The 27700-nt window shown below is 34.2% G+C and overlaps 2 protein-coding genes and 1 non-coding gene across 3 annotated transcripts; 1 reads left to right on the top strand and 2 right to left on the bottom strand.

Moving 5' to 3' along the window:
- The first annotated feature begins 10360 nt into the window (after positions 1-10360).
- Positions 10361-10432, top strand: Trnaq-cug (transfer RNA glutamine (anticodon CUG)). Its single transcript has one exon. It is a non-coding gene; the product is annotated as a tRNA-Gln (tRNA).
- A 7524-nt stretch (positions 10433-17956) lies between these two features.
- On the bottom strand, positions 17957-21279 carry LOC134527615 (uncharacterized). The gene is made up of 3 exons (XM_063360456.1): positions 21198-21279; positions 19924-20636; positions 17957-19818 (listed from the first exon to the last, which is right to left on the bottom strand). Exons 2-3 carry the CDS (start codon positions 20487-20489, stop codon positions 19191-19193), a joined length of 1194 nt encoding a protein of 397 aa, XP_063216526.1. The 5' UTR covers positions 20490-20636; positions 21198-21279; the 3' UTR covers positions 17957-19190.
- Positions 20896-26276, bottom strand: LOC134527616 (uncharacterized). Its single transcript, XM_063360457.1, has 3 exons — positions 26060-26276; positions 22343-22859; positions 20896-21368 (listed from the first exon to the last, which is right to left on the bottom strand). The coding sequence occupies exons 1-3, from the start codon at positions 26185-26187 to the stop codon at positions 21183-21185; spliced, it is 831 nt and encodes a 276-aa protein (XP_063216527.1). The 5' UTR covers positions 26188-26276; the 3' UTR covers positions 20896-21182.
- Positions 26277-27700: the final 1424 nt, after the last annotated feature.

Here is a 27700-nt window from a genome sequence, read left to right as displayed (position 1 = left end):
TCATAGATAAGATACGGCTGTGTGCGGCAGAAGACAGTGCGCTTTCAACAAAATACCATAGACAAAGTGGAGACTTCATTCCTACACAACATCGAATTCAGTGTTACCAACTCCGAATTTAGCAAGAAGAAGAATAAATCCCGGAAATTGGTTGTTTATCGATTATGTGAACTGGTATGAAGATCTTTCTAGAACATTCGAAAATTATCTCTATTAATCCCGAGAAATAAGAGGGGCAATAGGAGGGAAGGGGGGGGGGGGGTGAGAAATGGGTATATAAGCCCGGGATTTTGATCAGTTAGGCATGGAGCAGCAGGACCATCACCAACATCATCATGAGGCATTAGAGAGAGAGAGATTGACAGAAGGCAAGGTGTTTTGGAGAGCTAAGTATGGGTGTTGTAATTATTTTGTTATGATATGGCCAGTAGAGTTTAAAGTTTTGATAATGATAAAAACAACTGTGAGTAGTAACCATTGGACTTGTGTTTTGTGCGAATATGATGCACCTGTTTAAGCTTAGTGTTGCTTTAGGTGTTCATAATGTGGATTGGCACTTGGTAAATTTTGTTGCACCTCCTGTGCATTTTGCTGTTTTTGGCGGCCATATTGCTTTCAATAATTAAATGATTTTAGCTCTCCAAAGACCTTTTCCTTGCGAGTTGGGTAATAGTTTGTTTAATTTTGGGTTAAAGCAATTAAAGGTAACTTGCAATAAATGTACTCTTCTAGCCTAGAGTTTTTGAAACCAAAGAAAGTATTAAAGTCAGGAATATTTATTGTGTATAAATTATAAAATATTTGTTATTTATGAGATATAACTATTCTTGTATTATTTATGAGATATCTCTAGTCAATTATAAAACATTTGTGATATATTTATGAGATCTAACTATTTTTGTACTATTTGTGAGATATTAAGATTAACAATAAACCTTGAAAATATATTTGATGTGTTCGGTCAATGTTTTGCCACCTTACATTTTTCAGCATAGGTTTTGATGTTCACTTTGATTTTGAATTTTAATATGCAGGTTAGGCCCCATCTGGGCAAGTATTTACCTTGTGGGAAGTAACAGGGATTTTGTGCTTGCAGTGGGAGTTGGGACTCTGATGGGGCCCGGCCTCATTTCCTGCGCTACTCTGCTTACCTTTGCTCATTCTCTTTTGTAAGTGTGGCATAACATTGGGGAAGTTGGTGATATTGTTTACTCTTGTGTTTGGAAAAGTTGCTGGGTGTTTGCCACAATGTCTACAGGACCTCGTACTGCATGGATCCAGTCCCTTAGCAAGGCTTCTCTGATCGCGTTACTCACAGATGCAGGGATATCCTGCCAAGAGAGCGACTCCATAGACAGTCTCCGAAGCGCGGCCCGCTCGTTAGTCAGAAAGGACGATAGGCAGTTAGTGAACCGGGTGAGTCGATTCTGAAAAAGTTAAAATCTCTCCCCAGTAATGTGGTAGAAAGGGTTCCTCTGCTTAAAAGTCTTGGGTTGTCTTTAGTAGTAACATTTCTGGTAGAGATTCTGAAAGTAAGCAAACTTGGAATATGTAGTGATAAAGTAGTGTTTGCTGTGGCATTGCTAAAAGTTCCTGAGTTACTTCAGCCTTTTTTCAGTGAAGCTATTCACAAGAACTGGGATTTTGCAGGATTAAGTCAGGAAGTTTTGAGGAATGTGGGATCTAGTGTGGCTATTCAGAAAATCCGAATGCAGATTCTGGATAGGAGTCAAAGTCCCCATGAATCTATGCGTTCATTTTTTTATGAAACAATGTGTCTGGTGGAAGTGTTAGGTTTTCCCTGTGAAGAAAGTTATTTTGTTGAATTGGTATTTCATAATCTGGCCCCAGCTTACAGTCGTTTCTTCGTTTTCTCTAAGAAACCAGCCACATTGTCTGAGTTGCTTATATTGGTCACCCAAGTAGAATTAACCATTGCTGACAGTAGTTTGAGTATTGCTCCTAAACCTAAGGTCTCAACACTTCAGAAGTGTGAATTTTGCCATAGAACTAACCATATCACTGAGAACTGTTTTCGGCTTCAAAATTCTAAGCAGGTTAAAACCGAAGGAGGGAAAGTTTTTAATGTTAAGCAGACTAACATTTCTAAAGAGTCGAGCTCCCAGGCAGAAGTTCAGGCAGTGGATAATGTGAGACCCGAAAATGGGAATGGTTCGAATAGGATTGAGGAAAAGAAGCAAATTAAATGTTTTTTGTGTGGTAAAGAAGGGCACATTCAGTATTATTGTCCAAATAAGAAAAAGCCGCAAGGTTTGAATTATGTATGTAGAATATAATGTGATCTCTCTCTCTCTCGAGATCAAGTCTTTTTATCTAAGAGTATCCTGTTGTTATATGTGAGAATGTAACCTAGTTAAGCAAAATATTGTTGTTGATCTTTGTTAATATTACGATTCTTGAATATGATGTGTTCAAAATCACCATGCTCCTTTTAAGAATTTATACGCTTACTAATGATGTGTGTTTTTGTATGAAATATTTGAAATATGTTGTCTAGTCAAGTTTTGATCTGTGATATAGTTTGTAGGTTATACGATGAGTTTTTTTTTAACATGAGAATAAGTGTCTTGGAGGTCTCTCTCTCTCTCTCTGTTTTTTTGGGAAAGGGTTGAATTACGTAGGTCTCTCCTTTTACTCCTCTTGCTCCCTCTGTTTCTGGGATTACCTCGACACCGAGTACACCTACTGCTGCATGAGAACTTCGAGAACTTCATTTTCTTCAAGACCATCTACAGTTCAGCATCCAACAGAAGAAGCATGCCGCTCCCCCGCTACAACATCACCCACCAGTTCGTCTCAGTTACAACATCAGCTCTGATGGCAGCTCGCCCACCAGCAGGTACTTCGTCCGCTTCCTTGAATACTTCGGCTTCTAGATCTGTGGAAACTGACAGGTGAAGATCTGACTTGTGACTGGCCATCCCAAGACTTTTCATCACCTGGAAGAAGATGCCCTCCTGCAGTGAAGTTTCAGGGGAGGAGGATGTGACCGTGTCTGGTCACGAGACGTTAAATTAAATTTCCACCACCAAAACATTTAAGGACATGAAGACGCTTACCTTCTATGTTGACATGTGGGAATAAACTGACCTCTTGTGACGTCACGACTCATAGATAAGCTACGGCTGTGTGCAGCAGAAGACAGTGCGCTTTCAACAAAATACCATAGACAAAGTGGAGACTTCATTCCTACACAACATCGAATTCAGTGTTACCAACTCCGAATTTAGCAAGAAGAAGAATAAATCCCGGAAATTGGTTGTTTATCGATTATGTGAACTGGTATGAAGATCTTTCTAGAACATTCGAAAATTATCTCTATTAATCCCGAGAAATAAGAGGGGCAATAGGAGGGAGGGGGGGGGGTGAGAAATGGGTATATAAACCCGGGATTTTGATCAGTTAGGCATGGAGCAGCAGGACCATCACCAACATCATCATGAGACATTAGAGAGAGAGAGATTGACAGAAGGCAAGGTGTTTTGGAGAGCTAAGTATGGGTGTTGTAATTATTTTGTTATGATATGGCCAGTAGAGTTTAAAGTTTTGATAATGATAAAAACAACTGTGAGTAGTAACCATTGGACTTGTGTTTTGTGCGAATATGATGCACCTGTTTAAGCTTAGTGTTGCTTTAGGTGTTCATAATGTGGATTGGCACTTGGTAAATTTTGTTGCACCTCCTGTGCATTTTGCTGTTTTTGGCGGCCATATTGCTTTCAATAATTAAATGATTTTAGCTCTCCAAAGACCTTTTCCTTGCGAGTTGGGTAATAGTTTGTTTAATTTTGGGTTAAAGCAATTAAAGGTAACTTGCAATAAATGTACTCTTCTAGCCTAGAGTTTTTGAAACCAAAGAAAGTATTAAAGTCAGGAATATTTATTGTGTATAAATTATAAAATATTTGTTATTTATGAGATCTAACTATTCTTGTATTATTTATGAGATATCTCTAGTCAATTATAAAACATTTGTGATATATTTATGAGATCTAACTATTTTTGTACTATTTGTGAGATATTAAGATTAACAATAAACCTTGAAAATATATTTGATGTGTTCGGTCAATGTTTTGCCACCTTACATTTTTCAGCATAGGTTTTGATGTTCACTTTGATTTTGAATTTTAATATGCAGGTTAGGCCCCATCTGGGCAAGTATTTACCTTGTGGGAAGTAACAGGGATTTTGTGCTTGCAGTGGGAGTTGGGACTCTGATGGGGCCCGGCCTCATTACTTTGAATATGAGTTCCCAAGTATCACTCTTTTTAAAGTCTACAGCAGAACACTTTTATTTGAAGTACGTACAACTGTACCCAATTTTGACAGAAAAAAAAGTATTTTTTTAATATTAAGTAAATAAATTACCTGTTTTTTTTTTAACAGCGTGTGCATAAATGTGTTGATGCGATGTATTTATTTTACTTATAATCGTATATAATATTTCGATTGTTTTATAAAACCAATATAATTTGTCTTAGAGTTTTGTTACAAGTGTGAATTTACCCTACTGAAATTAGCCAAGATAACGTAATGCATTACTTAATTTTCACATTTTTTTAGCATTATCATCCTCGTTTACATTATGAACGATAATAACTTATGGTTGCTTGACATTCCATGGATCTATAATTTTTGTCTTGTTCGAATATTATTCATTGTATACATATTTTGTCTTGGGTTGGTATTTATACCAATTTCCCCTTTAGGTTTGTAATAATTTTTGTATTTGTATTTATTTTTATGTATTGGTGTAGTACCATTATGTTTTGGGTAATGTCTAGTTGGCCTGCACTAATAAATTAATGAATAATAAATAAATAAATAAATGAACCTGACGTCTTCGTGTGAGCTCTCTTATCGGACGCAACTATTTGAGGGGCGACTTATGTTTGTTGGCCCAATCAGAGTAATTCATGGTTACTGGCGGATATAGGCGCTATCTCACCAAGCGATATCTTCCCTCGCAGGTAAATTCGTATTTGATTGCACGCAGCGAACGCTGGTTCCCACGCCTCGTATCTATCGCGAGTTCCATCTTACAGACGACGTACCTGTAATCAATGTTTATTACCGAAGGTTGTTCCTGTTGCCTCCAATACACTGTTAAAAACTTTCTCCTTAAATCGACGAACAACAACGGTTACAAAACATCCACGGATGTTCGGTGACGTGTGTATATATTTGTAAATCTACAAGCACTACGCTTACTAAACGTAATCATGAACTCACGATATTCATTTTTGATTATTAAAAAAATCGTTTCTTCCGTAAACCCGTATACATACCCTATTTACAGCGGAACAGAGTACTTAGAAGAGTGAGTGCGTTGTTAATACGAAAATGAAGTTATTTCGGACAGTGGTGGAGTTGGAGGAGTGCACGGAAGGGTAAAATATGCAGTCAGAATATGACTTTTGAAGTATTAAACATGTTATTATACTAGGTCCAGACTACCGGTGGCCCCAGATATCAGTCCTGGGTCCGCCCTTGATTTCAGGGGCAACCTTCGTTGAATGGTCTGTAAATCTACTTTATTTGTAACATTGTAGCCTTCCCTTTCCCTTAACATGATTCCATTCTTTTTACAAAGTTAGAAAATACATTACTTTAAAGAAATTATTTTTTTTTTATGAAAAACATTCCTCAAATAAGGTAATTATATTCTTTATAGTAACAGATAGTTGGATCTTCGTAGAAACATCTTCCAAGTTTTGTGTTAATATGGTCGTGGGAAGAAACCAGTTTTTTTTTTCGAGATGAATTACGGGAATTACGGGAATACGCTATGTTTATATCAACAATTTTAATGCCATGACCTTTTTTTAAAATTTCTATCGAAAATTTACTTTCCTTAAGTTATAGACAACCTTTTTAAAATTTAAACCTTAAAAATTAAAATTAAACATGACATGGTTATTGTTAATAGTATTATTAAAATGTCATTAATGCCCAATAATGAATTCAATATTAAAAGCCTGTGACTTCAGTCAGTAAAATAAACTTGAGGCCTTTCACTAAGTTATTTAAGACTGTCGTTTAAAAAAACCAAACATTCTTATCGCTCTTACTTAACAATTTTTGATGGTTTTGTTATTAGACAACATAATTGTTGTAAGAATTTTCCAAGAAAGTAAATTTAGTACCGTCAATTTACGAAGATATCCGGATAATCACGGAAGTTTTCTGGATTATTTGTGATTAGTGATCTTAAAAATTTTAAGTGAACGTTTGCACTGATGATATCTGAAGTTTCTTGAACATTTTTAAAAACATCTGTGTAGGCTCTGGTATATTTTATTACAAATATATTTATTTGGTATAAAATAGTGACTGTAAGAGTCTTATCTATCTTCGTTTTCCAGCAAAAAAAAAAAAATGCTTGAAAAATTTATGTGACATTTAGCTATACAATACACAATGTTTCAGATATATTTATTAAATGTTACATTACATAACTGTAACACTGAAACATTTATGAACTTACCTAATATAAATGCTTCTGAAATATATGTGCTGTAATGCAATATATTTAATCTCATTTCATGAAAAAAGAATTCATAATTTTAGGTTTAAAATAGCATAAATACTGAGCACGTGACATGTACTTTAATACAAGTCAACAAAAAACATGGGACTTGTCATAGAAAGATATTTCATAGAAAAAGAAAGTTGTACGTGTTTTGAAACTATATTTTAAACCTAGTTTGCACGTTCTTAATTTTTTTTAATACCGACTTACTAAAAAAGGAAGATTCTCATACAAGGGATTTTACTTGCTCGTTGGATGACTGTTCTTTGGCTATACAGACCCACCACTGGACCACCTAAATCTAATAAAATCTTTTTTATGACATCCTGTAGGGTAATTAAGTTTATTCTGGAGCACCACCACATAGTGACTTACATTGCGCCTAGTGTTGGCACGTATGTTATTTAATATTTTTTTAATTTTTATTTCCTGCATTTTATTGTTAATGATTTTAGAAACACTATTTTGCTTTGAAATTTAATCCATATCTACGAAACCGAGAATTTTATGACAATTGTTTTTCGAATGTCAACGCAATGCACAGGCCCCTCTAAGGACTATTGGTCATGATATTTGTAAACAGAAATAGTTATATACTATGAAATGTAACACTTTAATTGTGCTTTTATTTTATTTTGTGTTATTTAACACTTATATCATCTTTTTGACAGTTTATATTATTATGTTTATTTGAGAAAACTTTTAATCTTACAGATTTCAAGCCTATAAAGAAGTAGCATTTTTTTGATTCAAGAACATTTTAAATTATTAAAAAAGAATGTTTCAGCGTCCAATAAAGGTAGTGCTACGGTATAATGTGGTGTTGAATCCACTATTAACAGTGTGTTGATATTTTTGAAGGCTTATAAACTCATCTAAATTGAATGAACGATTGCTATTTTTAATATAAAGCATTTTATATACAAAAGTAGTCGTTCGGCCATATAATAATTATTGTTTTAGGTATTGTGAATAAATGTTATATTGTAAATTTATATATATGAAAGTAAATTACATAACTTACGTACGTGTTTAAAAGAGACCTTCAATGATACACTTTTACAGTAAATGATGTGTATGTTCATTATTACTAAAAGTATGTACTTTATTTTGTTTTAACAAGGACCTATGTATAAATAATTTCATGATATCGGTTTTGTTTTGTTTTTTATATTTGAACATATATGTTGCTTATTCCCTCAAAAAACTACAGTAGTTTGACCTATTACAACACACATAGTTTTGCTGATCAGTGTGATACTGTTAATATTCTTGTTTAATCATTGCACTCAAGTATAAGATAGTCAAGTTATATAAGAGTAATATTAGTAGTCTCATATAAAATATATTTTGTTATGGTTCAACATGGACCCGTACTGACTAGCTCAGCAATGCTCAGCTCTTCCGTTTGCGTTTCTCCGTGCGACCAATAAGGCGGTCCGTGTCCTTATCCTGATGTGAGCGACGTGACATTGTCGCACGGAAAACTGCCCAGTCTACAATTGCGATAGTTGGTGTTCAAAACTAAATCTATCGCAAACGGACATCACTAAAGGGGCAAAAAGCTCAAATCAACCAATTTATTAGGACAAGCGAGATTTGGACCATCGGCCACGCCACCCATGACGTCAGAGGATCACGGCAACCAATAAGCGATCAGTGTCCATCGGACAAAATTTAGGACAACGCAATTGTAGACGGGCCTGTAGCAGCCGAGTACTTGGCAGTGGCGGTAGCCATGTTTATTTATGCTCTAAATACGTTAAAACTTTCAAGTATAATAGTATCTAGTCTTCTGTTGTTACTTTATGGTTTATTTTTAGTATAGCTAACCATGTCATGACCTGGAAGCTCTTTTTTTTTTTTTAATTGTAGTAATAATTCGTAACAGTGAAATTTAATCTCATTGTTTGCTATTTGTTACGTTGCAGTGCATTGTGGGAGCAGCAGACGCCGTAGTAAAATGTCCCGGGAGATCCGTCTACGTTTGCGTGATCCGTCTCCGCTTATGTGTGTTTGTAGAACGTGTCTTAGGCGGGGTTTGTAAACTATACGTAAGAAAAACAAAGTCGCAAATCGTTCAACAACAACGTTTTGAAATACCCGCTTATAAACTACTCACGCGGTGCAAAACCAACTTTCATCTTATTGCGTTTTGGCTTGAGTTTCCTTTTACTATAGTATTTGAAGTGGAACATTTCAAAAACTTTTAAAGGCACGGACGTTATGTTCTAGTAGGCTGTTATTGTTAGATCCATCACGTTTACACTTGTAAATATTTGGCACAGTGAAAGAAATACATATTTTAAGATCAAATTATTTACAATTTCATATGAATTCGTGATATATATGAATTATCAAATAATAATGGGAATAAAATTGTTTTCCATTATTTTACCATTTTTATTTGCAGGGTTGGTGATGTCGGGCGACTTTCGAGTTTCATAAATAACCGTTATTTACTGGCGTTGGTTGCGACGTTGCGTCCCTTGCTTGGATTATAAACCCGGCCTTAATATGTTTTAAGAAACACTGTAAAAGTGCATCGTAGGATAAAATCGTCGAGGGTACAAATATCTGATCACTGCATGAAATTATAAAAAAACCATATAAATTAATATTAACATTATTAAAAACATACCCTAAACCAATATCGTTCACAATTTTTTTGATGTGTAACATCTTAGCTCTCAAAATACGGTATTGGGTTGGAGTAATATGGTGAATGGAACGGAAGTCGCATGAAACGGAAATGTGTAAGCATGGTGCTGCCATCTGTGATTAATAGCGTGAAAAAAGTTCACAAAGCCAAAAGGAAACGTTAAAGTATTAACTGTTTAATTCTTTGCCAGTAAATTAATAAAATTCCTTGTCGAAAATCGGTCAAAAGCCGGTGTTTACTATTATTTCAAGTCTTTTTCGCTTTTATCGGACGCGTTTCATATTTATTTTGGAATTTCTGTCTACTAATCGAATGATTTAATAGTCGACGTAGCTGCTCCGGCAGAAAATTATAGTGGCGGGTGTGGAAACTACATGTGGTTCAAGTCAATAAATTTATTTTAAAACACGATTTGCTTATATTTATCACGCTGGGCATTATTTTAAAGAATCCTGGTTAAATTTCGTGTCCGATTTTCGTATTATAAGCGTATTTGCAACATGAGAAACCAATGCTCGTTACCTAGGTTTGTTGTTACAAATCTCTGGCAAGTATTGAATGACTCGCTTACGTGCTTTCTTTCTTTCTTTTTTTCCATTTTGTCTGTTTGTCAGTTTCTACATTACGCAATAACAAATGGAAGGCTTTCGATAAATTGATGTTTGTTTGTAATTTATTCCTAATTTAAACGCTAACATTACGATATTCTAATACTAAGCTAATAAAGCATAAGATTTTTTGGGTCTGAAATATAATCATTAAATTTTACAAACCTATACTTTCCATTTTCCAAATTTCCATGGGTTAAAAAGTGTGTGTACATTATAAGAATATCATTTATCAAACCTTAATAAAGTTGAAGATAAGTCACCTAAAACAAAAACAAAATTAATGTTAAATTTGGGTTTTGCGTATGAGATCATACCATTTAAATAAACCACTTTAAGCTAAGAAGTATTTTTTTTATGTATGGCTATAGAATCAGTCAGCAAATAATTACTATATAATTAACTGCAAATAAATTAAATCTTGCATTAAAATATTTAAATATATACACTATAGAATAGTAAAGATAGACTTTCATAAATAAAACCTTGTATTAAACCCCAATATAAAATATTACTTTAATGGCGCAGCTCAAGCAAGGTCCCATGGTGTAATGGTTAGCACTCTGGACTCTGAATCCAGCGATCCGAGTTCAAATCTCGGTGGGACCTAAATTTTGTTCAAACTCTGTGTTATTTTGTAGCCGTCAGGAGATGATACCGGTTGTAATTTTCAAATTAAGTTTAAGAAAATTTTATAGAAAAAGCTGCTACTAACAATTTGGACTAATATATTCAGAGACGTTACAAATGTTAAAAAATACTTTTTATTAGTTAGTTTGACTGATGGTGTTTCCTTTTCAGTTTGTATTTATTTTACGTTTTTTTTTGTTGAAAAAAATATCAACCAAAACTCTCTATCATGGATACTACATTTTTCTAACTAGAAAGCTTTTAAAAAGGCTATGTGTTTGTAATCGAGTTGTTTATAAAGTAGAATATCTCATAGCTAGTTATTTTGCAAAGCATGTAACAATGTTTACTTTTTATGCAGCCAATTTTATAATTATAATAGTTTCCACTTTGCAAAATAAAGGTGGTGTGGCAATACTATTAGAATAACAATTTTTATTTTACGAAATCAATTTTTCGGTCTAGAGGAATCTACTAATAGCTCCGGATTATATCAAACCTATTATTACTCTGGTCCGACAGAGTGCGTATGTAAGGGTAAGACACCCGATCATTATAGAAATTTAAGTGCTCTATGTCATACGGTTATGCATAAAGTTTAGAGAGTTAAGTCCTAGTTACCATCATATTAGCCTTTTTACAAACACAACACATCACCGGTGAGCCAAAAATAAAACAAGTAATAATATAGTAATGCTCTTAATACCTGATGCATCACGCTTGTGTGATGAGGGTCATGGTTCAATTCGAAAACCCTAGCATGTTACGTATTATCCAAGTGAATACATACATAACAATATGGAACTTCACGTAATACAAACTGTCTGCAAAAGTACAGCATTTAAACTCGTGAGGCATTAGTATTAAGTAGAGTTTGCTATAGGTTTAACTCGTATTTAAACTTTCTGACTCATATAAATTGGGAAAATTCCCCGATTATTTTTGTAATATGTTAGAAGCCGAAAACATTCAACTTTGTTTGCCTCTGTGATTGGCTCATGTTAATATGAAGTACATTGAGCGAATGAATAAATAACCTTGAACAAAAATATTAACGAATCAGTAAACAACGAACAGGTTTAATCTGCTCTAGTACATAGAGAATTATTGAGTCCATCCTGAAGGTCACTGAAACCGCGATTTTTTTCAATACTTACTTATTTCTAGGGACATGACATGGATATTTAGCGAAAAGATTCCGAGTCTATCTGAAAGTTAAAACACTGTAGCATCGTCTGTGTTTCGTGAATGGGTGAGTTTCTTTGATGTAAAGGTCTGTTGTTAGAACACCAATCAGATATTCAGTGCGGAAGCAAACGCGTTCTGAATGGCCCGACCAATCAATGCAGCAGCTTCTCTTACAGACAGCCGCCAATCACAAGAATAAAACCGCTGGCGTGTGCATACCATGTTGGAGTCAAATGGGTGCTCAGATCTTTTCGCACAAAATACCTTCTTCCACTTATTACTAAAACCGTGTTACTTTTTCGGTCATTCAGAATTTATAAATATATCAAACTATGTTTCTGTTTTAGAACCTTATCTTATATATTAGAAAATGCGAGTTCTGACTAGCTTGGGCTATTTTTTCTGTTTTTTAATAGCGTAATGAACACCGCGTCGGACTTTCGTGAGAGGAATGGATAGGGGAAGAAAGAATTATTTTTGTGGAATTTGTGGAATTTATTGTGTAAACACTATTTTTTTTTTTGATTTTACACTACCCAGTACAAAAGTTTTGAATTCTCGCAAGCAAACAAAATAAACAAAGGAATATGTTTAAGTTAAACAAATTACTGGATTTAGGTTAAGGTCCAATGTATAGCCAAGTCACTAGGCTTGTTTTGTGACGTGTAGTTGCTTATCTCTTTAACTATCCGTGTGTAAATGATTGTGTTGATGGATTCCGCGACATTAGTGGGAGTCCCGTGCGACCTTTCACCGGGAGAGAGTGACTGTAAGGTCGACATACACACTTTCACTAGGTGCGTCTTCACCTTTGCGGCAGGCCAGCGTGTACACTCGGCTCTCTATCGGTAACTTATGTGAGTGATCTAACACGATGGCACTCAAAACATTTTAATACAGCATAGAAAAGAATGCTTGTGTCGTTAAATATGAATACAAAAAAAATATGAAGAAGCAATGTAGAGTAAACAATAAAACTTACAGCAATAAAAAAACACCTAAATTTTACATAATTAGACGGCACACTACCTCCTCGTAGAGCATTAACAATTTATCAATTACGATTAATAATGTTAATGATCGGATAGTAGCTGCAGGTCAAATATGGCAAATAAAAAACGGTAATGAAATAATATATTATAAAGTTTTACAATTAGAAAAATATTAGAAGAGACAAAGATATTTCTATTTGACTTAAAATTATAGCTCCAAATTTAATCTAATAATGATGTTATTATGGTGCAAATAAATAATGTTTTTTAATTTTAATTTTTAGATTTTAAAATACTATCGAAATACTGATATTTATAGTTACACCAGGGTCACTTTTATTGTATTTATTTAAAGAAAGGCCTCATGTTTTGTTATAAGATTTCTATATGTTTGTTTGTAAAAGTTTATTATTAATGGGTAAAATAACTAGTGATCTAAGTAATTTAAAAGTAAGAAAAATTAAAAAAAATATAATTAATCATAAAATAAATGTATGAGTTTTAATTCGACTATGCCGACCCTGCAAAAATTTATTTGAACATTTATTATTTATTTACCATTCTTTTTGTTTGATGATGATGGTGATAATAACAATAATAATATTTGGGGACCACATAGTCAGTTAAGTCGCTTGTAAAATATATACTTTATAAGAAATAATGGTTTGTGAAAAACTATGTGTTCTTATTTTGCAATTCCACTTTCACCATTTCTTGAGAACTTTACTAGAATTTTCTTCATATAATAAGTTTCATTTTTTTTATCTCTACACACAATTTACTCTGTAAAAAAATTGTAAGGTTAGCTGTTGAGCAGTCTTTATTTTTTTAATTTAATTTTTAAGCAGTATTACTGGTTCTCCAAATTCACATTGGAAAATTGTTTATAACTGGATAATAATTAAAACATTGATGGAAGCAAGGTATTTTTACTACGACTTTACTGTTTTTACATATATTATTGTTATTCTAATAATCATTTCTAGTTTGGCTCAGCCTAATTCCTAGCAGGTACAAGATTTAAACTGAAACATTCGACTGAGGTGAGTTGAAGGTTTTAACAAGTAGTTTATAAAGTGTTCAGGATTTATTAGTATGTCTGTTTATGAATAGCACTAATGAGTTGTTGCACTGTCCTTCGGTAATTTAGTTTCATAATTTCATTATTCATGCTTTTATTTTTGTGATAGCGAAAAACACTAAAAAATAGGGTGTCTTCGCAGGTGTTTATAGCTAAGAATAATTTGGTGCGCAGAAGAGACGTGTTAGAAATTAGATGGTTTATAAATCAGTATACATAAGAATAAATGTTATAAGTTTGTCAGTTCAAAAATATTGTGGTTTTAAATTGTGATATTTCTACATTGACAAGGGCGGCTCCAGGAAGACTTTTAGGAAGGGACTACCGTTAAGGCTGTTCAAGAGGTCCAAAAAACGTCCCTACTTCCGAATGACTTCAGACTGATACATCACTCACAATAGCATAAAAACTGAGCACTGAACGCCCCAAGAGCACTGTATAAGTCTCAGGGTCGCGCCGCTGCGCGCTCAGTTGCGAGATAGTGTTCGAGGGGGAAGGTCATGTCGCTGGGCTCCCGAACAATGACAGGGGGACGCGCGGAAGAAAATCGACCGTGCTTCTCCTAGCGGAGGGCTGGCTAACTGCCTGCAGGCTGGCAGCAGGTAGTCGCGATGGCTTGGTGTTTGCTCAGGGGGAGGGGGAAACGGTGACACAGAGAGGCAGCTGAGAGTTGCAGAACCCACTCGTAGTCGGTCGCCTGGTACTTGCTGCCCGTTCCGAAGCTTGACGTCAGCAAGGAACAAAATTTTGCGTTTACATGTGTTCCATGGCACGCCTATAATGCCATATTTTCACAGATAGTTATTCGACTGTGTTTAATTTTCTTCCTCAATTCTCTGATGCTTCATCCACACATATACTTCCTGCGCACTGTGTGCTATACAATTATATATATATATATATATAAATAAATATATATATAACGTTTAACTTTCGTATCTAAGATAAGTCGATTAATTATTATTATTGATGTTAATAAATACGTTGAAATTTATCAACGTATCATGCGCTGCATATTTCCTAGTTTGAAATACATGGAAACTAACTGGTAAGCGAATTAATTGCTTATAATTTTAAGAAACTCAACACTGCAAAAATAAGAGACACGCTTTCACCGAAAGTAAAAATAATAATAATAATAATCAAATCTCAATGAATAATAACAAATAGGTTTTTTAAATACAGAAACATTTGTCAAATTTTTCAGACTTGAGTATTTCCACCTATAATCCGGCCATTTTTAAAGAAAAGTTGTGTACTAGGTTTTTTACATTATTATATTTCTTAGACATTTTACATATAATTTGCAATAAAAACATTTCGTTTTCCAGGGTAATTTTTTTATTTTCTTTTGCAAGATTATTTCGTTTATTGGCCATTTAGTAGGGGAGCTAGTAGGCTTGCCTCTTTACTGTATACAGGCCTTCAAACAAAAATACTCATGTATCTATACTTATGTATGTATAACATTTCTTTTGCGTCTTATTATATTATTATATGCATATGTAACAAGTTGAATAATAATTGCTCAGCTCACCTATAATAGTAAATTTTTACTTAACACAATTGTATAAAAACTTGCACTTAAATAGTATAAACTTTTTTTATTACAAAATTATGGGTGGGCCCGAACCCAAAAGAACAACTGTGCCACTCACATTGACTAATTGATCTCTTCCTATTATATTCTTTTTAATTATAAAAACGTAGCCATGTTTTGTCTGTTATTGAAATACTATAAATAAAGCCTGGCACAAATCAGATTTCTTATAAACAGTAAGAAAATGTTAACATATTTGTTGGGGTTGCTAGAAATGTTTACCGTTATTGTAGTCGTTACCATGTTGCGACTGCCGGGAATATATTATTTAGTTTTTCGTTTTATTACACAGAGATTATAAAATAGTCGTCCACGAAAAAAAGCGTGTCGATATCGGATCACATAACTGTCGTATTTTGTTCTAATTACTTCCCGACTAGTGATGAAGATTCTCGACAAAATCGTTTGTAGGAAAACATCCGTCCAAAGGATAATAAATAGGTTAGTTTAGTTTAATACAGAAAATCCTCATTACTATCTTAATATGAAAAAAAAAAGATTCCTATAATGTATTGCACTTCATAAGAGTAGCACTTTCGTTTGCTAAAACCCACAATTTTAGCTTTACAGGTTGAAAAAAAATATGAGTTGAAGGTTACTGCAAGGCATGCTAAGAATTATTGGAATTGTTTTTGTCTTTTTTAAACATAAATAAATATAAAATTATTATTTTTCCTTGTGTATGTTATAATCACACGTGATTATAGAGTTATTTTCTCTATGCGCGCGCCGCTAGCCACGATGCCGTCGTTGCCATAGCAACCAGTCTGTTTGTTTACATTTTTCTGACGGTATTTAAAAGTGACATTTTCGGCTATGAACTTAACTAAATTATTATTTTGGTGGATTTTAATGAATTTTCGGACCATTATATTTTATTTCTGAACCGTTTTTGTGACTTTGATAAGTTTCGTTTTGAACTGCTTTTCCGTGATCTAATCATGCTATGCGGACGTTGATTGGCTCCGGGAAACAATGCTTTGTTGCCCGGGCTTTCAAACGAAGTTAGCGTGGGTTTTAGGGCCGAAGGAACAAGTTTTTAAAAAAGTTCGCCATCTTGCTGATAAGGGTGTAGGCTTGGAGCAGGCCACTGCTGCTCCAGGCGATGTAAAATTTTTAATATAGAACGTTTGAGTGGTTATAAAATCTACCCATTATAGCCGTAGTGTGGTTGTACAACAGGACTTCCGAGTGCACGCTTCTGGGACGAGATATCTGCGGCATACCACCAGAGACAGCATCAGCCTAGAGGTAGGCCATTATCGTTCCTGTGCGTGGCTCGGGGATACTGACGCCGTACCTCCTGCGACTTACATGAGCCCCCTAAAGCCCTATAAGCTTCTACAAACTGTTTTCCCTTTATTCCATTAACTGTTTTGAACATTGTGGCCTGAAATTTAAATTATTAAATGAGTTTAAACTGTCGACGGCACACTCAGAGGTCTGTAACCAAGAGAACTTGATTCCACCGTTGAGCTAGACCGAGTGCAATTATCCCTGAGAAAACTAAAACTTTTGTTCTAGTGTGCCGTCCTAAATGCAATTTTACAATTTTAGTCTAGTTTGGACTGGATTGGTTTGACCCGATATATAAATATATATATTATTATCACTTTGGTCATAATTTCTATTAACTGTGTAAAATAAATTGAACAATCTATTTTATTGAAATTTATTTCTATAACTAAAGTATTTGTCCAATTTTAATGATTGTTATTTTACTGCATCAAACTAAATTTTATTTTATTGACATTAATTTCTATAACTAAAGTATTTGTCCAATTTTAATAATTGTTATTTTACTGCTTCAAATGAAATTTTGTTTAAACAGAATACATTTTTTTTCGATAATTACAATTAAATGTTTTATTGGTTGCCCCTAATGTTAAATTGTTGTTATTTTTTTTGCATACTAGGGTTTGTGGTCACTTTTTATGTTAATCTTTATCTGTAACCTTCTATGTAGCTAACTGATTCAACAGAGAGCTCACTGAATAAAGTGGCGTTTGCTATACAGTAGGTGTACAAAGGTTACAATGTGTAAAATGTGAAGATTATATACCTACTTAGAATATCAAGGTTTGTTTAAAAAATACCGTTTGAGTATGAATATATATATATATATATATATAGGCTATATATATATTAAAGATTTATGTGTTGCAGCTCCTAGGACTCGGTATCCTAACAGACTGCAAACATCAAACAAACACTTGCCGATGGCTGCAGCTCGTGTACTCTCTGTGCCTAAGTTGTGACATAAGTTCTTTACAGAACGAGGAATGCTCAGAGAACAGATAAAATTGCATTAAGGACTGTAAAACTGTTTTTGATATATACCAAATGACCAAATTAATTAAATATTACACAATATAAATTAAAATTATGATATCTGATACAATTTCAAACAAATATAGTAAATACTAAAATAGTTTTGATCGTGAAGATTAAATTAGAAAACATATACCAAAGTATAAATATATAGTAGCTACACACAATAAATTACAACACTTAAATACCCTGGAAGTATTTCAATACTTCCGCCATGCGCCTAGGCCAAACCGGAATAAACGTTATATTTATAAAATATTATTTTAAAGCACTAGAGCCCACACACACACACACACACACACACACACACATACGGTACTTTGATTTGGAATGACTTACGCTTGCTGAGACAGAGAGGCGTATATAGTATGCGTCGTGGCTGATGGTGTTCCGTCGGTGTAGTCGGTAGCAGGACGAGGACAATGAGAACTGCAGCAATTCAAGTACACTACGTCGAGTGCAGAAACCCATCCGTCTTCTCATAATCGACGCCGGAATGGTCTCTGCTTCGAGTCGCTTTAGTTCTCTTACATAGTTGGTAGCATCTTAAATAAGTTTATTTAATCTATCACAGAATTGGGTATTTATTTTTTTTTAACTTGCAAGTCACTGGACGTCGAACTATGTCTAGAACATTGCGATATTTAAATTGTTTTAAGCTTAAATAGTTCAACACTTTCGTTACCAAACACATTCTTAAATATTCTCCTGAGTTCGTAATGCTGTAGGCCTACTATAACGAATCCAAATAATGTTATTGCATATTATTTCAAGATGTGTTGTAAAAATGTAACAATAATATTTTTAAGAGTAGTGCAGCTCAAAAACTAACATAACATAACTCTTTTTGTGAAGAGTATTTACAAATATGAACACAAAATAATTAACACTGCACCGTTATGAAGATTTAAAATAACGAAGTCTTGCGGTGCCAATTTTTGTCAGTTGTTAAGATTTAGGAAATAAGTTATTGGAAAATTTACTCAAACAATACGCCATTTACTTAATATTATATTATACATATGCACAAATTTGATGTGAAAACACTTCGGCGCCTTATTTCTTAGATTTCGCTTTCTTTTTCATTTCTTCCTGTGCTTGAATAATATAGAGTGGGTCTCGAATACTCATTTTTCTCTTGATTCTGCTATCTACAATTTCTGGCAATACACAGTTCATATAAAATTTCTGGAGTTTTGGCATCATCACATTCATCCATAGGTTCTCATCTTTTTCTATTCTTTCAACGAAGAAATCGTTTTCGGTTAATACTACGAAGTCACAATATCTTCTCCCTGAAATGTTCAGCTGCCCTTGAACTTGATAGTAGTATTTGTGATTTCTTTTTAATCGTAGCTGATGATTTTTTAATTCCAAACAAACTGACGATTTTTTGTCTTGTACTGCATCCACTAACTTTCTGTCTTTTACAGAGGGTAGACACTTAACTTCTACTATCACATCTTCATCCACCAGACCATCAGGAGTTGCAGCGAGGAAAGGTTGATCACCACAAATAAAGAGACCACATGGGTTTACAGTCACTCATTTTGCAACACTGTATTTTAACAATGCTTCGGGTTCGTGTACCCTCCCATACATTACTGATAAAGAATTAAATTCCCTAGGAAATAACAAATTTCGGACGAAATTGTGACAGGATGTGTTATCGCGTCTGTTGATAACTGTTCCAAAATTTGATGCAGTAAGACGATTGAGGCGATACTCGTGCCATTTTTCACTATCATGCTGACCACGTGTTGCGATCTCTATGGAATCTATTTTTTCTTTGGTGTCAGCTTCTTCTTTAAGCTTACGTAAAACTTGGTCGCAGCGGTATGCCAAATCTTGTTCTGGAATGTCAGGTTCTGGTATTAAATCTTCATCTCCATAGTGTTCATCGGGGCCTCCTCCTCGTTTCCTTTTTTTTTTGGGCGCACCTTTCTCCTGATAGTAAAGTTTTCGTTTCGAAGACTTCTCTTCACGTTTGTGGCATAGTTGTTTACACACTGAACCGGGACTGCGGCCGTGCATTTTCTTCCAGGGACTAGAATGCCAGCCCGGGCCATTTGTGTGTGCGATAGCTGCTCCATAACAACGTCTGTAGTAGCTTCCTCGTTTACCAAAATCAATGCGTTTACCTCCAGTAAACTTAGCATTTAGAGACATATACCTGTAACAAACATTGCCCACATATAGGATAATATTTAACATTGTAAATATAAGCTTATAAACTATTTAACATACATAAGCTATGAAAATATTAAATGGTACTCACCGTTCTGCGGAGTTCGTGGTGCTGTTACTAACGAGTTTGTCAGCTTTCTTTTCCAAATTAGCTATTAAAATTCGGAGAGGTTGGAGGAGTCCAGCTTTTTCCAGGTCAGGAAGAAGATTTGTTTCTCCAGTTGATTTTCTTTTGCAGAATGTTGACCTACAATTTTCATGGCACCCAAACACGTGTTCTGGAGCATTTCGCAAATCTGCTCTAAGTGTTTCAACTGCACAAATGCCATCAAGTTTAGCAGATTCTTTTATTGCCGTTCTAACTCCTTTGACTAGTCGTTCTAGTCTTGATATTTTACTATCAACAGTAGTCTCCAAAAGAAGTTTTCTACCTTCTAATGGGTATGATGTGTTTGTTGCTAACTTATGCATTTTCTCACAAAATGCCCTAGTAGCATGGTTAGCACACTCTACTTTTGTAACTAGTCGTCCGTAGCTACATGTTTGTTGAATTGCTGCAATAACTGCAGAATCCCCATCTCCAGTATAATGCTTATACATGAGTCCATGCATTTCAATGCTGCGATTGAATCCTTCGCAGATAATATCTCTCTCCATTTTAGTTGAAGAACCTGTATGGTTTTTGTAGCACACGTGTTTTGATACATCTTTGTGTTTTGATTTTGCCAAGGAACAAATGCTACAGTATTTGTTTTTGACTCCAAGAAAAATAATTTTTTGGGTTTCTTGTCCAATTATAACAGCCTGTATATCAGAAAAGTAACTTGTAACAACTTATAGGCGATTGAGTGAATACATGTACACAACCAATTAACATGAATTACAAATATGCAAGTATATGTAGCTTTAAAATTATGTATAAAATATTAACAGAGCTTAATGTTTAGTTTGCTGCATTAACTATCTACACATGCAGGCAAGATGAGATATTTTCTTAGCGATAGGCTAGACTGTAAAGAGTGATTTTTTTCTACAATATAGGTATAAGTGACCGTTTAAGAAATTCAACCAGCATCGGATATTTTAAAATAACAGAGTTGATTTATGATTTATCTGTCATATGAGATAAACAAAATTAACAGCTTTTCACAAAATCAGCAGCCAAAGAAAAAAATTAAAAGGAGACAGTAGATGATATTGTGAAGTTTTCTAGCATTATGTCATTGGACGCAGGTTTTTCTCCAGTTGATTATTAGTATAGGTATTCACTATTATGAAAAGTAATAAACATTCCTAAAGAAAAAAATATTCACAGTATGTGAATTACTGTATGTATATTACTTTCAGTAGTCACTGCATACTCACTACTCCTGTAGATGAATTATATCCATGTCCGTAAGTGCGTTTTCCCCAACCACCATCACCTACAACTGTTATGTATGGAATTCCATTACAAAAATGTTCATTGCCTTCTGCTATTTTCTTCTCTTCTTCGCCAGATTTTTGAATCTTTTCTGTCAAATATGTTTCCCAGGCCTGAAAATAACGATTTGTATAATTTTTGGAGTCTTTTAACTTAACTGTTATGACATAAGTTTTCACTGTACGACTTACATAGCCTTCAGTTATTTAGTTCAGTGTTTATAAACCAATGTAAAGTATGTAAGCTGCTTAAAAATTTGTGTTACAATGCAGTAGAGCTGGTAGTACACAGGCAGTGGAACAACAGTTGTTAGAAAACATGGGTTTGTAAACGAGTCGTTACTTTGCTACATGATGTCAAAGTTTGTTGGTATGTTGGAATACTACCAACAATCAACGTGATATGCGTTGACCTTGCAATTTATGCCATCCAGAAGTTACTCACTAAATTAAAAATCAATGTATAAAATAGCAGCCACCTTCACGGATGCACGATTAACAAAGACAGAGCATGTGTCTTCAGCCATTGTTATGACGTCTTGGGCAGCCTAAACGTCAGCATCTGCAGAATCAATGCGAGTGATGAGGTTCATCACAGAATCCACGGGAGTCTCGTACACTAGTGAGTTCATGTAGCCCCAGAGAAAAGTCTATCTTGATGAGGTCAGGGGAATGTGGCGCCATGGTGATATCCCGCCCCGTCTAACGACGGCTGGAAACAACATGCTCCGTCGTTATCGACCGTGCATCCGTATAGCTGGATACCATTTCTAACAGTTTCTTTAACCTTTAACTTTATGACCAACTATTAGATGGCATTGATTGCAAGGTCAGCGCATATCACTTATCACTTTTATTGCCCAACCAACATACTTTGACGTCCTGTATAAAAGTAACTACTCGTTTCTGATTCCATGTTTACTAGTAACTGTTATTAGATTGGCCGTATCATACCAAACTTCTTGCATTGTAACACGTATTTTGAATAATCGTATATAGTGATGTAAATAAGAAACTCGGCTAATAACTATAACTTTACTATCTAGTAGAATAATATATTATAAAATGTACGAAGATTTTGGTTTTACCTGTTCAATTGAAGATTCGTGTTTTCTAAATTTTTCTCCTGAAAGTGAAGGAATATCCATTATAGAGAGCAATTCTTCTACTTGGCTGTGTCCGATTCCTATTGACAGAGCACCCCATACTACACTATCGTTGATGTCATCAAAATATTTTGGTTCATGTGAGGTAATCTTTTTTATTTCATTACAAGTTTCGCATTGGAATTTCCATGTAGAAAAGAGTCCACAGCGAATTTCAGACTTCAAAATGAATTTTCCCAAAGTACAGGTTTTTTTATGCTCCTCTATTACTGCCATTTCTTTCATCAAGTGGCAAATATTTACACATCTATTTCCCAGCAGTCTTTCTTCTAGAGGCATGTGATTATTGTCATGTTCGACCACAATTTCGGGGAAGTCACTTTCACTTTCCTCGTAATTATTGTCCAAATAATTGAAGTCATCACAGGAATCCTTGGGTTTCTCGTGATCAGCTATTGAAAGTGATCTTTTTTCTGAGCTGGATATTTCTTCACCTGATCTGAAAATTTTGTAAACATAATAACTAAGCACTCATCAAAAGGTAAATGTAATATAAATATTTTACTTTTTATAACCACCGTTTCTGTCGAGGTGTAGTAATTACATTGCAGGAAATTTAGGTTCATTGAGATCTAAGTCCTACAATGATAATAAATTCTCCGAATGAAAGGTTTTTGTGAAAACACATCCTTGTTCGAATTCATATTTAGACCACAATCAGGAGCTAAGTAATACTAAGTACTCCTGAACCTAAGACATCGCGGCTGGTCACAAATTTATACACATTCACCGTAAACGTTTCTTATGATTATTCACATTATTTGTCCAGCCTAGTTTTCACGAGTTTCTTTCTGTATCCTTTTTTCTTGGCATGCTATCAATTAATATATCAATAATTTTAGTAATAAATACCAATTGAAAACTCGAAAAAAAAGGATTATCGCAGTTAAAAGAATATTGTGAATTTTAAACTGAAAATTTTATTTTGAAAATACGTAATCATAAGTAAATGTAAATATTAATAAGGTGATGTTTTCTACTTTTGAATTCACCGCACCGAAACTATAGCCGACAAAATTGATCGGTCGTTTGCGTTTGCATTCCCCTGAACTATGTATATGAGTAAGAACGTAGTGGTGTGGTCGGTTAGTCTGGAGCAGCTGGCAACTATGTCCTCCGCTGCAACATTGTTTGAACCTGGTGGACATATCATTCGGTCTAACGACAGGAAACCAACCATCACACAGCTCTTGGCACGCGCAAAAAATATATTTTCGCAGGTAAACAACCACGTGTCGTGCTATGAATTTTTTATGTATGCAGAATTTACACATCCATTACTCTTTTTAAATTGGTTACTATGGCAATTTCAAAGTCCATGCAAGAGATATAACCTGATAATCACTTATAAACTTGAATTTGTTCTGCAAATAATAGATATAAATTTAACGTTTTAATAATACTTTCAGACGTCTGTGTTGTAACCTGACATTGTTACCAAAACATCACTTCTGTATTAAAATTACAATTAATATAAAAATACTTTAATTTAAAAGTTATGAATTTGTAATCTAAAGTCGTAGAAGTGACAGTTCAGCATATTTCCTGATTATATTTTTCTAAGTAGTGGTTAACTGTAGCATATTTTTTTTTAAATTTCGCTTCAGTGATAACTTTTGTAAACTTTTATCTCAATTTATAATTCTTAACATTTACCAGTATAAATATTTTGTATCGTTTGTAAATACCTACACGTGTAAGTTAAATCCAGATTTCGTCTAAACTTTCTAGCAACTCGGTTAAGTATTTTAATTTAGTAGGTACTGGTAGCGAAAACCATTCACACCCTTTAAACATTAGATTATTATTACAAATATTATGCGTATTAATTTTTTTTATAAATAAAATTTATCTAGATTATCTTATGGAATTAAATGTTAAATAATGAGTATTTATTTAATTTATTTTTATTTACCAATGCAGAATTTCGCCTCTCGGGTCGCTACAATATACCTACCTACTGTAGTACTGATGGTTGGGTGAAAGTAATGTGCTTGAAATTTAATGTAATTCCCAATTAACCAGCTTTCGTGATATAAATGTCGTTGTTTTTCAATGTTTCAACCGGACACAAGTAGCAGCTATGTACAAAAAACATTTTTTTTGGAGTTATACTTCTTTAGCCGCGTTACGGAAAAATGTAGGAATGAATTTTTACAATATGTGCGCACCAGCAACAAATATTGATGGGATGAAAAAAGGCTACATACAAATACTGGTTCATGTTATTAAAACTATTTATTTATTGTGAATATTAGTGTTAGAAATTGTATTTATAAACTTTTTCAACTGTTTTTATAAAAGGTGAGGTGGTGATTCTGTATTAACGATTTATTTGTATAAGTTATATCTTTTCATTAATAATTACAATTAATCTCGATTATTTTACTAAATTAAAATATTTAATTTATACACGAGTTTGTATCAATATTGATTTCTGAATTATAAATACTAAATACCAATACCGACTTTACCATAAGGGCACACGGGGCCCGTGCCCAGGGCCACCCATCCTTATGGGGCCCCGAAGGACCAACAATTGCTCTCACATTTATTCTCAAAACATTTTTGTAGAGCACAGTACCTAACAGCGCCGCCGTAAAAATGCTTGTTTGCGGGTTGCACTAATTAATAATATTTCAGAACGGATCCTAATTTACTAAATATGCCATCTAGCGATCAAAAATGTAAACCACTCCAATTCCAAAGTCAAGCTACACAGTCTAAACGAGGCCTAAAATAGATGTTATATTGTTAATTTGATTGCCCGTAATAAATAGAAGATCATAATAAAAAAAAAGTTGGTATAATTCGCTATCTTTACTTTCCAAAAGGGCCTCAAATTCTGGTGTGCCCAAGGGCCCCAGCATAGTTTAAGACGGCCTTGCTAAATACTTAATATTGAATACATATTTATTTGATTGAACTTAAGCCGGAGTTACAATAGTCCGTCGCCTCCGTCCGCCATCCGTCCGTCACTTTTAAATCCGTCAAAACCACGCAGCTCGCAAACGATTTACAACGCGATTTTATCCGTCCGTCAAAGTATTTTCCCAAGTAAGTACTACCATCAGTGTATATCTCTCAGAATATTATATCGATGTTATTTAATATTTACATCGTGTTTTTGCACATGTTGTATTAGTATATCCCTGGAAAACTTTAGAGTCATAATTAAATTGATTGGAAATGAGTTTTAAGAAACGCAAATTTCATAATAAAAACATCCGAAAGAGACAATACAAATACCATAGGCCTTTAATCTAGTGACAATTGACTATCACAGTTGAAACCACAGACATAATCTATCCGTCCGTCCGTCGAAAGTATGAGTTTGATAAACTTTCGACGGACGGACGGACGGATGAAATTTTTCGGACTCTCTGATTGGCCGAAGATCACGTGACGGACGGAGGCGACGGGCTATTGTAACTCCGGCTTTACACTTCACCAATCGTATGTATTATTTTATTTCTATTAATCATTTTCATGCGTAATTAAAGTTTTTACTATGCCAAGAATGTACAACTTCTAACGCGCGTACATAAGTATACCTAAGTTTCTATTTAATGCCACTACCAAAATTATTGCGAGGAATATTGTAGCTGAAATGTACACTTAAATCCACAGCTTACTTACCTTGCCTGTGTCGAATATTTCTCCGTTTCGTAAAGTTGTGCTTTTTTTTCCCTCCAAAACCTTCGCTTGATCTTAGATTTAATACTTCTTTTGTATCTCCGGCTCGGTGGTATTCGGCTCTTCGGCATGCTTCACAGACAAACAATCTCTGCTCTGCCAGAAAACACGCTTCTCTCACAACTCACAAACGCTTACAAAATAACTGCATTGAACAGGCTCAAAGCGCGCGAAACTTTGCTTCGTCTTTCACGGAGGGAGCCAGCTGTCCGCTGCAGGCCGGCTGCAAGTAGTTGCCGCGGGCCACGCGGGGAGCTCCTGCGTACGGCCGCTCGGGAGAAGACGACGGGCAGGGAATGGTGACACGGCACAAACCTCGCGCTGCGGTTACACACGGCGTACGTTATGTAAACATTATTATTATACTGTTGACCACACAGATACGGCTGATGCATCATTGCAAAGTCAATAGTTGTGGCTATGTCATTATGTAAAAATATAAGTATAGAAATATGTAATTTATTCATGATATAAAATGTTGTCTACGATGTTTTTACCGATTAAAAATAGTGTAAAACTAAATATTTCATTTCTTTTAACTGGTATTGCATAAAATTATAAAACTTTCTCATAACATTCACAAATATATTTGGCAATGATATTAATTTTTTCACTACTCATAGTTAAGTAGTTTCTCTCAATTGTTAGAATTTAGTTACAGTATCAAAATATAAATTAATCAATAAAAAATAATATTTTATTTTATTGTAATTGGAATTAAAAAGTTCTTTGGTAAGTGTTAACAACTTATAACATAGACATAATGTTACAACTGCAGTATTTACGAAACGTTTTTAACCTCTTGAACAGCCTTAATAGAATGAATCAGTTGCAAAATATTTCATTAAATGGTTCAGAGTTTGGACTTGAGATATTTACAAATTTATGGTCTATAAAACAAGACTTAAGAACTTTTCAAAAAAATTATGAAAGAAAAGTTTAACACATACATTTTATCATACAAGCAAACATAAATTTCCCTTGAAAAAATTCTTGGGCTAAGGTAAACCTATTTGCCCCTCCCCCTTTTTTTTTTTGTACCCATGCTTGCGTTGTGAGTTCTATGTGTGTATTTCTAAGTTATAAACGTTTTCACTGTTTCGATTTCAATGTTACAAATTCATATATTGTGATGTTTGGTGTTGTATGTTTATAGCTAATGACAGTTACTGTTTCGTGTTTATAAGTAACTAGCGACCCGCCCCGGCTTCGCACGGGTGCAATGCTGATACTAAATATACTAAAGAATGTCTTTATAACCGCCGCAACCGTTATTTCCCTGCATTTTAAATCTGTAATATCTTCGAAAATATTCATTTAAATTACATGCTGTAAAGGGCCATATTGATCTATATTAAATGCACAATGTATTTAAGGTACTTAATTGGATAAGGATTAATGCTGTATTGCTTAAAATCACTTCGTAAAAAAGCCATTATTTCTCGTAAAAAGTAAAGGATAAAAAATTATTATTGTGGGTTATCCCTAAGAGATAGACATAGACCATTGCGGACTTTTTTGTAGACATTTTTAAGTTGTACAATACTGTAGTACATTATTTTGTTCTATCTCGTAGGGTTCGGA

The sequence above is a fragment of the Bacillus rossius genome, chromosome 1 (genome assembly GCF_032445375.1).
Source record: "Bacillus rossius redtenbacheri isolate Brsri chromosome 1, Brsri_v3, whole genome shotgun sequence".
NCBI classification, from domain to species: domain Eukaryota; kingdom Metazoa; phylum Arthropoda; class Insecta; order Phasmatodea; family Bacillidae; genus Bacillus; species Bacillus rossius.
Note: the sequence above shows the minus strand (reverse complement) of the source record. Positions and strands in the feature narration are given on the sequence as shown.